Source organism: Dromiciops gliroides, chromosome 2, assembly GCF_019393635.1.
Source record: "Dromiciops gliroides isolate mDroGli1 chromosome 2, mDroGli1.pri, whole genome shotgun sequence".
Lineage (NCBI taxonomy): Eukaryota > Metazoa > Chordata > Mammalia > Microbiotheria > Microbiotheriidae > Dromiciops > Dromiciops gliroides.
The window spans coordinates 43,359,478-43,376,672 of NC_057862.1; the positions used below are offsets into that span (position 1 = coordinate 43,359,478).

The following is a 17,195-nucleotide window of genomic DNA, read 5'->3' on the forward strand; positions in this document are numbered from 1 at the left end:
AACTCATCATCTTTCTCAGTTCAAATCTGGCTTCAGACACTTACTAGCTGTGTGACACTGGACAAGTCACTCCTGTTTGCTTCAATTTCCTCATCTGTAAAGTGAGCTGCAGAAGGAAATGGAAAACCATTCCAGTATCTTTATCAAGAAAACTCCAAATGGGGTTAAAAAAATAAGACACAACTAAAAATCAATTGAAAATCATGAAGGAAAACTGGGTTCTGTTTAACAACCACATTCCAAAGTTGTTAGTGGAAAAATATAGTCTGCTCCAGTATGTGAGAATATGTCTATGTTATATTGCTCTTAAAATTGTCTATTATTAAGAAAGCTTATATTACTCTTTAATCAAAATATTTCATTTCTTTTTCAAGTTAAAATATCACATGCAAGTACCGACAGCCTGATAATCTCCTGTCTGATACAGAAAAATCTCCCAGCCCAATGGCCAAAAGAAACCAGACACAGGTGACTGAGTTCATTCTCCAAGGCTTCTCTGAGCACCCTGAGCTCAAGATCCCCTTATTCAGTTGTTTCCTCTCCTTGTATATGGTGGCCCTCATAGGGAATGTCTTGATAATCATAGCCATTGTGCTTAATACAAATCTTCATAGCCCCATGTACTTTTTCTTGTTCAATTTGGCCATGATGGACATCATCTGCACATCCTCCATTCTCCCCAAAGTGCTGGAGGGGCTGCTCTCAGAGGAGAACATCATCTCCTATGGGGGATGTTTGACCCAGCTGTACTTCCTCACTTGGGCGCTATCAGCAGAATTGCTCCTTTTCACAGCAATGGCATATGACAGGTATGTTGCCATCTGCCACCCCCTACATTACAGTACTATGATGAGCAAGATTCTCTGTAGTGTGTTGGCAGCTGGAGTGTGGGGAATCTGTGCCTTCAATTCTTCTATACATACTGGTCTAATGATGCGATTGTCCTTCTGTGGATCCAATGTGATTACTCATTTCTTCTGTGAGATCCCCCCTCTCTTGTTGCTCTCCTGTACTTCCACCTATATTAACAGTGTCATGACTGTCTTGGCAGATGCCTTCTATGGAGTATTTAACTTCCTACTGACGTTGGTTTCCTATGGTTTTATTATCTCTAGCATCCTTAAAATCAGATCAGCAGAAGGGAAAAAGAAAGCCTTCTCCACCTGCTCTTCCCATCTCATCGTGGCATCCATGTATTATACTGCTGTGTTCTATGCCTACCTAAGCCCAGTTGCAAGCTATAACCCAGAGAAGAGTAAACTGGCTGGTGTGCTCTACTCTGTGTTAAGCCCCACCTTGAATCCCCTGATCTACACTCTAAGGAACAAAGAGGTTAAACAAGCCCTCAGGAAGCTCTTTCCTTTCTATAGAAATTAAATTATATAGAACTTGGAAAGAACAGATATATGAAAATTGACCTTTCTATGCTATAAATAGAAGATAACTAAATTTGTCTGTCTTTCCGACAAAAACGTTTAGATATATAAAAATGTAATTTAGGGGGCAGCTAGGTGACACAGTAGATAAAGTACCAGCTCTGGATTCAGGAGTACCTGAGTACAAATCCAGCCTCAGACACTTGACACTTACTAGCTGTGTGACCCTGGGCAAGTCACTTAACCCCCATATGCCCCACAAAACAAAAAATGTAATTTAGAGGTGGTGAATAGAGAAGTATAAAGAAACTATTATGGTAGATAAAAGCAAGGAACGACCACACTTGGACTGTGGCAGTCTGGGAAGTCTACTCTCCATCAATGAAATGTTCATTAAAAGAAAATAGCCAGACAAATATAAAAGATAAAAACATAAGGAAAACTAATCAGAAAAGGTAAAAGGAAGTAAAACCTGTTTAATAAGATAAGGAGTAGAAAAAAATGATGCTGAAAAAGAAAGGTCGAAGGGCTATCTTGGGGGATATGTAATTGATATATAAAACATTTTGAGAAAAATTAATTAAAGGGACATAATGAAAGTAGGCTTTGTCAGTATGCTGACCAGTGGAAAATTGTCACACAAAGAAGGGAAGAAAAAGCACAGCTATACACATAAAGATAAAAAAAAAATTGATGTCCTTCCTGAAGAGTAGTGACGTGACTCCTTGAGGAAGAAAGATCTGCTCGCCTTTCATGACATGATAAAGAAGATCAGAAACTGTCAAGTGAAAGATTCATAAAGGGGTACTGGTTCTTAATGATTCCATGCTAAGGATTAATGAATTGAGTACTTTTCAAACTGATAATAAAAATGTTGTTATCAGAGGCCCGTGGCTCTGTGACCAACACAAAACAGAAAATCCTTCAATATTTTTCCAAGTGAATGATTACTAACCACTCTGGTGGTTTACATTCCATAAATGAGATCATTAGAAGGAATAGAGAAAGCACTACCAAAAAGTATAAAGTCTTTTATGAGACACTGAAGGCTAAGGTACAATTGTTGTATTCATCATTTCTATTTCCGCCCAATGGAAAAGGAATTGTTCACTTAGAAGATAATGGGACTGGGATTTCTGAACCACAGCAGACTCCTGGGCAGAAATGGAGTTCTCCCAATAAAGGCTTGGTGTTGCCTGCTGTCTTGGGTATCTGCTTTAATCAAACTATATCTAGTGTAATGTGTTCAGTTGTAGGGCCATAGTTTGGAAAAGGCATTGATAGAGAACTTCCATAGTAAGATGCCCAGGATAGTGAAGAGACCTGAATCCAGGCCTTATAAAGACTTATTGAAGTAAGTATAAATATTTATCCTAAAGAAGCAAAGATGCAGGATTCAGATGATGGTTATCTTCAAGCATTTTAAGATCTGTCATGTGTATGAGAGATTAGATTTGGCCACTCTGACTTAAAAGGGTATATTAGGAGCAATGTTTAGAAGCTTAAAATGCAAATTTAAGGGGCAGCTAGGTGGTGCAGTGGATAAAGCACCAGCCCTGAATTCAGGAGGATGTGAGTTCAAATCTGGCCTCAGACACTTGACACACTTAGTAGCTGTATGAACCTGGTCAAGTCACTTAACATTCATTACCCTGCAAAAAATGCAAATTTAGCTTTCTTTTTAAGGGAAAAGGATTCTGACATTAGACTTATCAAAAAGTGGAATATGTCACCTTGGGAAATAGTGGATTCATCCCTCCTGAAGGTCTTCAAGAAAAGGGTAGTTGATTATTTTAGAGGAATTATTTAGAAGGGTTACATTCTCAGGTATGGCTTGGAGTAGATGGATGCTGGGATTCTTTTTATCTCTAAAATTTTGTGATAAAATTTCATGATAAAAATTCATATCAGGCTCATTGTATAAAATGAACTAGATGGTCTGAAGAGGAATATTTCTCATGCTCCTTCAATCATGAGGCATAATTTGAAAAGAAATCTTAAGCAGATATCTTAAGCTTGACAATCTATGTCATGCATCAACCTCTCATCCTTCCCTGAAAGCTGGAAATCACAATCCTAGAGTACAGAGATTCAATATCTGCATTGCCCACTGTGAGCAAAGCCCTTAGTTAGTAGTTATTTTTGAATGGTAGTCATATATCCATTCAGCAACCCTTTGTTCCTGCCTTACTTGTGTTGAGAAACCTAGAACAAAGAGAATTAATGTCATATTCTTCACCAAGGAGTCACTACACATCTAGAGTGGCAAATTCATGGGGGTCTAGCATACTCAGGCCTAAGGTTCTAAATTCTCTATCAACTCTTAGAAATACTAAGTATAAATCCCTGATCATCTTTACTCTGAAGAGGGAGCTTGACCCAGAAATTTCACTCTCATTATTTTGACTCCTCAATCCCAGCTATCCTATAATTCTGCCTGAAGCAGAAGTTGTATAGGCATACTACTTCCACTCAAATGTATAACCCTACCCTAAAAATACTTGTCTGTTCCTCTCCAATTCATGTCTAAATACATTCACCAAAGTCCAGCCCATTTCATTATGCCCATGGAATATCTATTTTCCACATACTATCATAAATCCTCAGATATTTGCAACATTAGTCTTTCCACATTAAATGTAACTTGGCTTTGTGACAATTAAAACTGAGACATAGTTTCTGGGTAATTTAATCATTTTATTAGCATGCCAGCAGGTTACTAATAAAAGGATGGTCATTGGAACTCTCTCTCTCTCTCAGACCAAAGACCAAAGACCTCTAAGACCTCTAATAGTCTTGGGGTTACAGTTTATATACTCTTCTAACTGTAGGTGGTCCATCACAGAGCACTGAAATCTAACTAGTTGAAATGATCTGGTGGTATGTTATACTAAAATGAAGGCTGGGTATGTATGACTTAGATCAACCAAATCTTGGAATATGGACATCAGAAAAAGAATCTAGACCCCCTCCCCCCGACACAAGCTGATCAGAGCAAAATAGTTTCTACCTAGGGGTGTGTGTGTGTGTGTGTGTGTGTGTGTGTGTGTGTGTTTAATCTTAAAAGTATTTTATTATTATCCAGTTACATGTAAAGATAGCTTTCAACATTTGTTTTCTATAAAATTTTGAATTCTAAATTGTTCTCCCTCTCTCCTTTCCCTCCCCCCTCCCTTCTGATACAGGTTATGTGTACAATCACATTAAATATATATCTGCATTAGCCATGTTGTAAAAGAAGAATCAGAAAAAAAGGGGGAAACCTCAAAAAAGAAAAAAAAAGTAGAAACAATATGGTTCAATCTGCATTCAGATTCCACAGTTCTTTTTTCTGAATGTGGAGAGCATTTTCCATAATGAGTCTTTTGGAATTGTCTTGGATCATTGTATTGCTGAGAAGAGCTAAGTCTATCACAATTGATCCTCACACAATGTTGCTGTTACTGTGTACAATATTCTCCTGGTCTGTTCACTTCACTCAGCATCAATCCACTTATGTCTTTCCAGGTCTTTCTGAAATCTGCCTTCTTATAGTTTCTTATAGGACAACAGTATTCTATTACATTCATATACCACAACTAGTTCAGGCATTCACCAATTGATGGGCTTTCCCTCAATTTCCAATTCTTTGCCACCACAAAGATAGCCGCTATAAATATTTTTGTACATGTGGGTCCTTTTCCCATTTTTATGATCTCTTTGGACACAGACCTAGTAATGATATTATAGGTCAAAGGGTATGCACAGCCCCATAGACTTTGACCACAGTTCCAAACTGCTCTACAGAATAGTTAGATCAGTTCTCAACTCCATTGTTATGCATTAGTGTTCCCATTTTCCACATCTTCTACATCATTTATTACTTTATTTTTATGTCATATTAGCCAATTTGATAGGTGTGAGGTGGTACCTCAGAGTTGTTTTAATTTGCATCTCTCTAATCAATAGTGATTTAGAGAATTTTTTTATATGGCAATAGATAACTTTGATTTCTTCAACAAAAAACTGCCTGTTCATATCTCTTGACCATTTCTCAATTGGGAAATGACTTGCATTCTTATAAATTTGATTTGTTTCCCTATTTATTTTAGAAATGTTGCCTTTATCAGAAACACTAGCTGTTAAAATTTTTTGCTAGCTTTCTGCTTACCTTTTAATGTTGGCTGTATGTATTGTTTCTCTTTGTACAAAAATTTTAAATTTAATGTAATTAAAATGATCCATTTTGCATTTCATAATATTTTCTATTTCTTGTTTGGTCATAAATTGTTCTCCTCTCAATAGATCTGAGAGGTAAACTATTCTTTCCTCTCCTAATTTATCTATGGTATCATCCTTTATGTCTAAATCATGTAACCTTGGTGTGTTTTGTGCAGGCTAAATCTCATCAGCAAAGTCCTTCAGCTATCTAGACCAAAGTTTTTAAAATGTGTCACAAACCCATCTGGGGTCACATAATTGAATGTGGGAGTTGCTATTGCCTTGGTTCTGAACACAATATGCACACTTTGCGCTGAGCATGCCATCACAGGTTCAAGTAAAAAATTCTTGGTGAAACAGGTGTTGTGAATGGAAAAAAAGTTTAAGAAACTGTAATCTAGACAAACAGATCTGTCCACACCCTAGACTCCTTTGACCCAAATGAATCCTACTTGCAAGGAGAACTTAGAATTTGGAGTGGAGGGTGGGGGAGAGAAAGGACTAAGAAAGAAAGTGAGATCACTGGGACACCCAAGATATCAAATTTTAATTATTATTTCTCACAGTTTACACCAAAGAACAAAATATCTCCATCAGTCACCATAATATTGGAGATTTCCACTGTCCCCCCAACTCATTGAGTCAGTGATATATTGGATTATGGATTTAGAGGTGGAAAGGATGTTAAGAGTCATATTCTCTGCCCCCTCACTGTACTGCTGAGGCCATCTATAGAAATAAAGTCAATTGCCTAAGGTTGCTTAACTAGTAATTGGCATATCTAGTATCTTAACTCAAGACCTGGGGCTCCAAAGCACAGACACAAAATATCTTGGAATTCAAAGGGATCTCATAGGCAGCTAGGTGGCACAGTGGATAGAGTACCTGCCCTGGATTCAGGAGGACCTGAGTTCAAATCCAGCCTCAGATACTTACTAGCTGTGTGACCCTGGGCAAGTCACTTAACCCCCAATTGCCTCACTAAAAAAAACAAAAAAACTCAAAGGCAAAGAGATCTGAGAGTCCAGCTCATCACATTGATACTTTAATAATCCCCTTACAACAGACATAATGAGTTGTCATCCAGACATTGTCTTAAGAACTTCAACTGGTTAGGTGAAACCTCCACAGGAATGGAACTTGAAAAGAATAGAAGAGGCATGTAAATTCCCAGAATCAGTGACCTTTTGGTCAGTAGGACCAGGTTGATATCTTCACCTGGTAAATTTTGATAGCAAAATAAAGGATATGAAAAACAACATATGCCAGCCTGTGATATATGTACCTCAGTCCCTTTTGTCTTAATCTGGTCCATAAAGAAGAACACATGAATTGTAACTAGGAATTTGTCAACTTCATCAAAACTTGAGAGGTATCTGAGCAGTGGATCTTCCCTTCTATGACAGTAAAGAAGATGAAGGAAGCTAAAGTTTTTCGTTGTGTTGTTTTTTTTTTTTTGAGGAGGCAGCTTGTTTTGATGTTTTTTTTTTTTTAGTAAATGGAACTAAGTTCTTTTGCATATAGGTCCTCTGATATCCTTTTCTCAGTCCTCATTCTTCTTGGCATCTTTGCAAACTTTCCTATTGTTAATCACCTTATGGTCCTGGATTCTTTTTCCTCTCTTGATTCTGCAACCTGTTTGGTTGATTATTTACTGGTGATAGCTAAATGTGTATAACCAATGCTATATTCTGAAACCATTTTCAACTCTGTCTATATTTACCTTATAAGAAAACTCATCAACCCTTATGTTTATTGTATCTATACATAATTGTCCTTTTCTCCTTTAATTATTATCCTGCTTTACCTTTTGAACATCTCAAAATTGATGACCTGTAGACATCATAAACTCTACATGTCCCAAAACAGAAATCAAAAATATATCCTTGTTCCAAATGTCCCCATTTCTCTTGAGGAAATCACTATCCTTCCAGTCTTATTCCCTTTCACTTTTTTCTTATATCTGCAGGATAAATGATCTATTCATTGGTCTGCTTTCTCCTCCCATTCTCAAATGTGACTATATTTTAATAGTTATAAATATATAATTATTGATTTTTATCTGTCTTTAATGATAATAGCAACCAGTAAACCATATTTGTAATTTTCCCTTTGATTAAGGCATTTAGATTTATAATGTAGGGATTTTCCAGGTTTTCTGAACTCTTGTTAGTTATGTTGTGATAAGTTTTTTGGGGGGAGGATGGGAGGAAGGAGGAGGAAGAGGAAGATGAGGAGGAGGATGAGAAGGAAGAGGAGAAGGAGGAAAGAAATAATAGCAGTATTTCTGAAATTCTGTTCAAATTGGCAGGTTGGGTCCCCAGAGGACAGCTACTCTCAGATAATACAGCACACACTTAAAACAAAACCTTTTCCCAAGAACCTGGTTCACTCCTTCCCACAAATACACATGCATCCATGGGAGGAATAGGTTTAAACAGTAGTGACACACATAGGTAAGAAATATCTGTGACAAGGTTTAACTTGCATCACCTGCACTGGAAGTCCTTCTCTCTTTGTAGAGACCCCCTAAAGAACTGTTTTTGTTTGTCCTTTGTTCTTTTTGTTTTGTTTTGGTTTTGGGTGAGGCAAATGGGATTAAGTGACTTGCCCAGGGTCACACAGCTAGTAAGTGTCAAGTGTCTGAGGCCAGATTTGAACTCAGGTCCTCCTCACTTCAGGGCTAGTGCTCTATCCAGTGTGTCACCTAGCTTCCCCTTGTCTTTTGTTCTTGAAGAAAACCAATGATATCAACAGGGTGATGTTTTGAATTGCCCATGGATTGGATTTGAGTTAAGCAAAGTCATCGGCCTTGCTCTCCTCCAGAATCATCAGTCTAGTGGCAATACAAAGGTCAAGACAACTGACAAGGTCAAGACAACTAGCACTGGCCCAGGATGTGGTGGTCAACCTTGGCCTAAGATCAATCACAACCAAAACTATATGAACTTACATCAATAGAATCCAGATCTAAAAGTGGCTTGGCTTCTCTATCAGATAATTTTGATCTTTAAGATTTGAGGGGGGATCTTAGATCATGGTGTCCTCAGAAGACTGGGACATCTCAGCAACAGTGCGCAACAGTGCACAGTGGGAATGAATGCAGGCAGGCCAAAGCCCCTTCACAAAATGGTTACTTTACTTCAAAAAATGGTTATTTTAGGAGGAATTCACCAGGCCATACAGCAAAATTGAGATTGAATCCCATTCCTCTGACTCCAGATTTACCACAACACAGTGTTGTTTTTTTTTCCTAGTCACCAAATTTCTGATGATACATCAAATTTAAGCTATAACCTTGGATGTAAATGTACTGAATTTCTCTCTGTAGTACAGCAGAAATTGTGCTATGCTTAGAGCTGGAATACCCAGATCCAAATGCCAGCACAACTGCTTACTATGTGTGTGATTATTGCAAAGTCACTTAGCTGATATGGTCCTAAATTTTCTTATATGAAAAATAGGGAGGTTAGTATTGATGATTTATAAGGGCTCTTGTAGTTTTTAAAGGTACTATAAGATCGATGGATGGATGAATGGGTGGGTGGGTGGATGGATGGATGGATGGTTGGATAGATGGATGTATGGGTGGATGGATGGATAGATGGATGGACGGATGGATGGATGGGTAGGTGAATGGATGGATGGGTGGGTGGTTGGATGGATGGGTGAATGGATGGATGGATGGATGGATGGATGGATATTGCCTAGATGAAAACTTCCAATGCCAAAGAACAAATCTAGATTTAAGACCTTAACATAGACTGAAGTTTGTCATAATTTAGATTATTAATACTTCAGTGAGTCTGTCAGCTCTTTGATATGTGTACTCCTTACAATGATGCAGATCACAACATTACCACACCTAATCCTGTACAATTTCTCCCCATGTCCTTCAAATCTTGCCTAGGGAACTTTCTATAGATTGATATTTTTGTGAGTATTAATTTAACAAATGATCACCTGTTATTCCTTGACTTCAAAACATGGTAGATCACTTTCTTTGGTGTCCATAGAATTTTTGTATATATCTTTCCCTTCACTTTTTGTTTCTGTGCCTATTATGCTATCCATGCATCTCTCAATTTTTATTCCTCAGAGAGTATAATATATAACATAACTTTCAGATGCATAGAATCACTGGATAAATATTGGTATTAGAATTATGTTGCTGGTTTTTTTCCAGGAAGAAATCAGAATCATTGAAAGTGCTATACAATTTTCTAAATACAATCCAATCTACATTGTTCTGGACTCAATTCTGAACCCTCTTCATTGTCCATAAACTTCTGGTTATATCAGTGTATAGTCAGGGAAGGATTCCACGGAGAAACAGAATTGTGAGTATGCCATTGAATTTCAGTAGGTAGGCAAAGAATGACAATAGAATATTACAACAAATACTATCCGAAGGACACAATGTACAATATGCACCAATGACATAGAGGTGTGAATGACCACAGTGTGTTTTTAGGACAATGAGTAAATTTGGCTGGATGCAATATAGATGTTATAAGGAAAATAAGGGGTAATAATGTGCAATTTATGTACAAAAGATAAATTCTGAGTGCACAAATAATGTTTCTCATTTCATATTGTCTAGAAAACATTGGAATGACTGTCAGACAAGTCTAATAGTGATGAAACAAAAGCAGCTATCAGCAGGCAAAGAGGTTACAACTGTGCATCCTTCTTTCTCAAAGGTCATTTAGGAACATTTGGCATGTAAGGTCTTCAGGAGAGCAAAGTTTATGGCATAGGGCCCAACAAAAATTCTGCTTCTTTTAATTATTCCTTTAGGGCCCACTTAGAGTAAGAAATATTGGACAGTTCTCCCAGGTGTCTTCACTGGGGGTGGAGAAATCTGTCACAGATGAATCATAGATTCCGGGGGAGAGATGCTTAAATATGGGTTGGCAGCCTCCTTTATGTCCTCTTTATGGACTACACTCAAAGTAGGGATGTCATGACATTGACTTCTACTTACAGCTGTATCTGCTTCAATGGTTAACTAAGAAAGGTCCTCAAGTATCCAGAAATATGGAGGAGACTTATTCAAACGTACATGTGAGTTTACCTGTCTAGGTTAATTCTATTAGAAGTATATGTGAGGAATAAAATTTATCATACCAACATATTTAATTTCTGTCACTGTGTAAATCAACCTTTATGTGTCAGAAAGCATTTAGTTCTACTGGTTTGACCAACATAAACACATTTTTAATGGATTTAGGAGCCGTGTTGAAAAGAAAGCAAAATATCTACATTTAAATGCAAATAATACACCTAATCAGGAAAACTCAAGAGAGTTTGGATTTCTGGGTTTTCATTTCAGACCTCAATGGCAAGAAATAGTTGGCAAACCACAATTTTTTTTGCTATTCTCTTCTTTCTTCTTGGGCTGCCTTTGCCCCTGGGCTCAGTGTAGTCCATGAATACATTGTGCAATGAAAAGAAGAGCTCTATTCTGGGTGTCAGAGCACCTTAGTTCTGTTAGCTCTCAGAATAATTAGCTTGTGACTTGGGGCAACACATTAACTCTCCTTGGACCTCACATTCTCCATCTGTAAAGCCATTATGCTGGTCTAGAGTTTCTTCCAACTCTGAAGATCTATGGGTAAGTCACAAAATATTATGATCCTATTTCCTATTTCTGAAATAACTTACAATAATAATATCCTTCTAATGCCAATAAAAGATAGGTTTACAGATTAATCAGAAGGTATCTGTGGAAGAAGCCCAAACGCCTTAAAGACAAAGGTAAGCATTTGTCATTGTCATAGTCACAGAATGACCAAAGTGAAAGGAAAGGTCACCAGCGGTCATCCAGTCCCATCACAGAGGAATCAGGAATAACTTCCGCACCATCCCTGAGTAATTCTGATCATCCACCTTCCAGCTGAAGATCTCCAGTGATGAGGAACTCACTATCTCCAGAGCAGTCCCTGCCCTTGTTACACAGATCTAACATTATGCTTCATATAAATAATGGCACAGAGATATTTTTGATGATGGATGAAATGAATTGTTGGTACAATAGACTAACATTAAAACTGATTTCTTTCTTGAATGATATTAAAAATAAACTCTCCAGGGAAATCCCCTTCCAAAATAGATTCCTCATTTCAGAACACTGGGAACATAGCTTCTGCCCCAGGAATGATGATACAAGAAAAGATGGATTTTCTTATATTTATGATAGGTATTTTCACTGGCTGACCCCTAGGCTTCAAATTTTACTGACCTCATCTCCATCTCCTAGCTTCTCACAGCCCTCAAGCTTTAGGTCTCAGCTAAAGTCCCACCTTCTCCAAAAATCCATTTCGAGTCCTGTTTAGTCTTAGTGCCTTCCCTCTGAAACTATCTATCCTCCAATTTCTGCTTTTAAATCTTATTCATACATAGTTATTTGTGTGCTGTCTCTCCTATTAAACTGTGAGCTTTGTGAACAGGGGTTCTTTACTATTCTCAACATTTAGCACAGCATCTGGCACATAGTAGGTGTTTAATAAATGCTAGTGACTGATCTGAAGAAATGTGGAAAACACAGTTTATTTCTGCCTCGTCATCTCTCCTTGATTTTTAACAGTTCTATTCATTATATAGTTATTCAACATTCCTATTTGTAATGCAATTATATATTATTCAATTATAAAGGTAAAATGTGAAATATATCTTGTTTGCTATTATATTTGTCAATTCTGGTTAATGGTTTGGGGAAAATATATTGCATTGTGGAGTGAAGAAAGTTAACTTAAGTGTACCTTAGAAAATAATTTTCAGTCAAAACAAAATTTATCAAGGTGTTAAAAATTCTTACTATTTAGATAGTACTTTTAAAAAGGAAAAAATGCAATTGTAATTAAAACTATCCTTTTTCACTAGTAGTATAACAGCTTATTGGTGCCTGGCAAGAATTAATGCCAATTCCCTTCATATCTCTAGGGAGAAAGATATGTGTTATTTTCTGAAGAAGAAATGGCTGGCCAAGAGACAACAGAGTTTCTGGGGTCCTTCTAGGAGAAAGAATGTTAGACTTTATTCTTTGATCTCTTTCTTGAGCAGGATGATCCAAGGCTATTTGAACATTTCCATGTTATCACCATATTTTTTGTATGCTTGATTTTCTTTTTTCTCATGGTGCAATTACTTTTATTACATATATGTCACAAAGATTTCACAATTATTGAACAGCTAGAAGAGTTATAGAACTGTTATCATTTATAGAGCATCTTAAGGCTTACAAAATGCTTGACATGTTATTTCTTATTATCTCATTGTTATTCCCCCACTTTTCTTGGACTATGGATAAGGCTCATATAATTACTTTTGTACAGTGGTCTCCTTCCGCCTCCATTTCTAATTAGAGGTATAAGGTATGATCCTAATAGAAACTAGGTCAAAAGGCATGAAGAGTATTATGAGTCTTATTCAGTATTTTCAGATGGCTTTGCAAAAAGATTGCAACAATTCAAAGGTTCAACAAAAGGATAACAGAGGATCTATCAATTTGTAATTGTATCATTTTTGAATCTCTGCCAATTCCCTGCATATACTGTAGTATCACAAAGTTGTTTTCATCTCTATTACTAAGATTCTAAGAGTATGATTTCCTGTGGTCATTGACGATTCATATTTTATTAAAATGAATCTATCTTTTTGTGTTTTTATATGAATAATTATACTGATTTCTCTACTCTAATTCTTCCTTATAAGCCTGCTTGTTCACAATGAATAATTATAGAATTTATTTGCTTTAATTTTTGCCTATTTGGTGGAAGAATTTTTTGTGTCCTGTGACTCCCCCCCCCAACTTGTTTTATTGGGGAGCTGAACTATATTGCTGCATTGACATTATTAGGATTTTTCTTTTAGTTTATCTTGAAATTCTATTTTTGGAAATATTTTATATACTATGTGGTTTATCTGTTCTTTGAATGTTTGTCCTTTCCCTTGACTCTTCCTGCCTTTTTATATGAAATCATACTAATGATTTAATTAATTTCTTCTACTTAAAGAGTTTCATTAAGCCTCTCCAATTTTAATTTTGGATATTTTAAAATAATCTGTGGTGCATTGAAAAGAATACTGATTTTGGGGTCAAAGGACCTGGGATCATATCTTACCTCTAACAATTAATACGAGAATGACATTGAGCAAGTCAGTGGGTTGCATGGAAATAATTGTTTATCATAGTTGTAAAGGACATTTGATAAAGGCACTGAGTTTGATGACTTACTTTTGATCCAGAGGCTCTCTGCTCTCTTTGGTGTTGATTGATGTTCATGCCTTTTTTGATAATAGGCAATTTCTCCTTTAAATAGCTTAGTTAACCAAATTTTTAAATGTCCATCCTTTTCATTTGGTGTTTTCAGACCCTTCACTTTATTTAGAATCTGATTTCTTCAGATCACAGTATCTGAGAACTGGGAGGGACCTCAGATGCTACCACAGAACCCCCAGCACAGTGTTTGACATAGAATAGGTGCTTGACAAATGCTTGTTAGTTGATTGATAGTTGACTTGTTGTTGTTGTTTAGTTGTTAGTCATATCTGACTCTTCGTTGCCCCATATGGGCTTTTTTTTAGCAAAGATACCAGAGTGATTTGCCAATTTCGTTCTCCAGCTTATTTGACAGATGAGGAAATGGGGCAAACAGGGTAAAGTGACTTGTCCAGGGTCATACAGTTAGTAAGTGTCTGAGGTCAGATTTTAACCCAGGAAGATGAGTCTTCCTGACATAGAGCCAAGCACTCTATCCACTACACCACATAATTGCCCAAGAGTAAATTAGCATCTGATTAAAAATTCCATGAACAACCTCCCTGACCATAGATCAAGGAGCTTTAGGGAAATACCTCTAGTAAGGCAGTGGGGCTGGAAAATATTATGAAATAAGTCTGGAAATGTAGTAATTATTGACCATAACAAACACTGGGCTAAATAAAGAGATTGATTTTATCCTGAAGGCAGAGGGGAGGCACTGAAGATTTTCAAGTAGAACAATAACATGGTGAATTTTATATAGGTGTGATGAGCATATAATATAATGATAATAGAATCTTTGTTTTGTTGGGGTTTTTTATTGAGGCAATTGGGGTTAAGTAACTTGCCCAGTAAGTGTTAAATGTCTGAGTCCAGATTTGAACTCAGGTCCTCCTGAATCCAGAGCTGGTGCTCTATCCACTGCACCACCTAGCTGCCCGGATAATAGAATCTTAATGAGCTTGAAGCTGCCATGAAACTAAACACTGATTGGAAAATGCTTTGCTTAAAAATTTATCCAAGAGTCTGAGAACCATTACTTATTCATTTTAACTAGACAAAACAACTATTTTAACTATTTTAACTAGACAAAACAAATTCAACAAAGCAATCAATACCTGAAAGAAAATTCATCAAACATCAATTTTGTTAAACTATGGCTATGTACATAATCACAGCCCCAGAATTGAAAAATTTTTAAGAGTAGGGATTATTTCATTCTTTGTATATGTATCACTAGCACCTAGGAAAGTACCTGGCAAACAGCAGGTGCCCACTAAATGCTTGATTGACTGATTAAAGTAATTTAGTAGCTTTGACCTCCCATTTCTTTGATGTTCTTGGACATTTGATTTGTATGGAAATTAAAAGTGGGTTCCAATCTCAATTTCAACCTTTACTAGCTTGTTTGACCATAGGCAAAATCTCTATATGAATGTTATTATTATGTGCTGATATTCTTTGTCATGCATATGTAAGAAGCAAAAGGAATGAGAGAGATATCATTGGTAAATTCAGATAGATAAAATGAAAAGTTAGAGAGCCAAATATAAAAAATATAACTGTAGCTTAATTTTTTTACCTATACAAATGTGTTTTTTCTTCTAGATATGGATATTTCAATTACAAAGAAGTAGTATAAATAAGGGATTTTTAAAAAAAACAAAAGAGAAACTGTACTATATTTAGTCTTATATAATTTCTCCTTTACTTCAGAGAGAGAAATATATTTTTTCTTTCTGAATAATTTTCCTCAAGGTGCCATGGCTATTAGAAGAGTAAGCCCTTACTCTCATTAAGTACAAAGAATCCCAGCATAAGCAATTATGGATTTTCACAAAATAAAATAACTATTGAAATGCCACTTTCCTCATTAAGTCATGAACATCATAAAGGCAGTGACTATATCTCATTTTGCCTTTGTATCTCTATGCCTAGTGTGGTGTTTTGCTCAAATTGGATTCAAATTAAATATTGAATTGAATATCGAACTTGAACAGATATAAACATTATATAATTAAAAACTATTCCTAAAAAATAAATGGAAGGAATGAATAATTGTCCACAGATATATAACTGCTCTTCAGAGTTTAAGAATTATACTTCTGGGGGCAGCTAGGTAGCACAGTGGATAAAGCACTGGCCCTGGATTCAGGAGGACCTGAGTTCATATCTGTCCTCAGACACATGACACATACTAGCTGTGTGACCCTGGGCAAGTTACTTAACCCTCATTGCCCTGAAAAAACAAAACAAAACAAAACAAAAAACACATGAAAAAAGAATTATACTTCTGCCAAACAGAAGACAACTTGGGTGGGTGGGGGGAAGAAATTGGGAAGGTAGGTATCCGTTAAGTGGGTACTGTCAGGGTTGACCAATGCTACAAAATTTCATTGGATAGACTCTTCTCCATTAACTATTAACAAAAGAGGAAATTATGTTGTTAAATATAGCAAAAATTAAAAAGAGAATACAAAAGAAGCTCAAAAATCTTAGAATTGTTAGAGATTTTTGATACAGTAATTAAAATAATTCACATTTGTAGAGCATTTTAAGGTTTGCAAAGCACTTTTCATATATCATCTCATTCGACCTTCCTAATAACCCTGTAAAGTAGGTTTTATTATTATCTCCACATTACAGATGTGAAAACAGAGTGTAAGAATTTAAGTAACTGATTCTAGCTCACAAAGATAATGTGTCTGAAGTGGGATTTAATGCTAGGTCTTCCTGTATCTAAGCCTAGTACTCCATCATGAAGTCTTTCATGGAATAGCAGTGATACTAAGCATGTCTGAAAATCATGTTAAAATTAACCATCACATTATGAAGTTAGAGGTGTTCTATTGGAAAAGCACAACTACAGTTTTGGAGAATATGCCCTTTTTATAGTGTTCCTAAAACAATGACACATATGAGATAAAAACTGCATTAGTCCTAAATCAACACCTTTAATTTTGTTTTTTAATTTCAAATACCAAATCTTTGTGGTTCAGAGATAATTGGGTGACACAGTCGATACAATGTCAGACCTGTATTCATGAATATCTGAGTTCATATCCAGGTTGAAACACTTACCAAATATGTGGCCCTGAGCCAATAACTCAGTCCCTCATATGTAAAATAGGAAGCATAACAGCACCTATTTTCCAAGGTTTGTTTTGAGGATCAAATGGGATAATAATTATAAAGTGCTTAGCACAATGCCTGGAATATAATAAGCACTATATAAATGTTAGTTCTTTGTCATCTTTGTCATCATTATCATCACCACCACATCATCATCTAGCTCATGAAGGTGCCCAGAGTTCAAGGATCTCCTGACTCATTCAGAAAACTCTCCCACTCAG

At 36.3% G+C, this 17,195-nt stretch overlaps 1 protein-coding gene across 1 annotated transcript; it reads left to right on the plus strand.

Annotated features, from left to right (window-relative positions):
- The first annotated feature begins 444 nt into the window (after nt 1-444).
- LOC122742713 (olfactory receptor 13A1-like) lies at nt 445-1,377 on the plus strand. The gene has a single exon (XM_043987145.1). The coding sequence runs from the start codon at nt 445-447 to the stop codon at nt 1,375-1,377; it is 933 nt and encodes a 310-aa protein (XP_043843080.1).
- Nucleotides 1,378-17,195: the final 15,818 nt, after the last annotated feature.

Coding starts and splice junctions, on each gene's coding strand:
- LOC122742713 (XM_043987145.1), top strand. CDS start 445: ATGGCCAAAAGAAACCAGACACAGGTGACTGAGTTCATTCTCCAAGGC.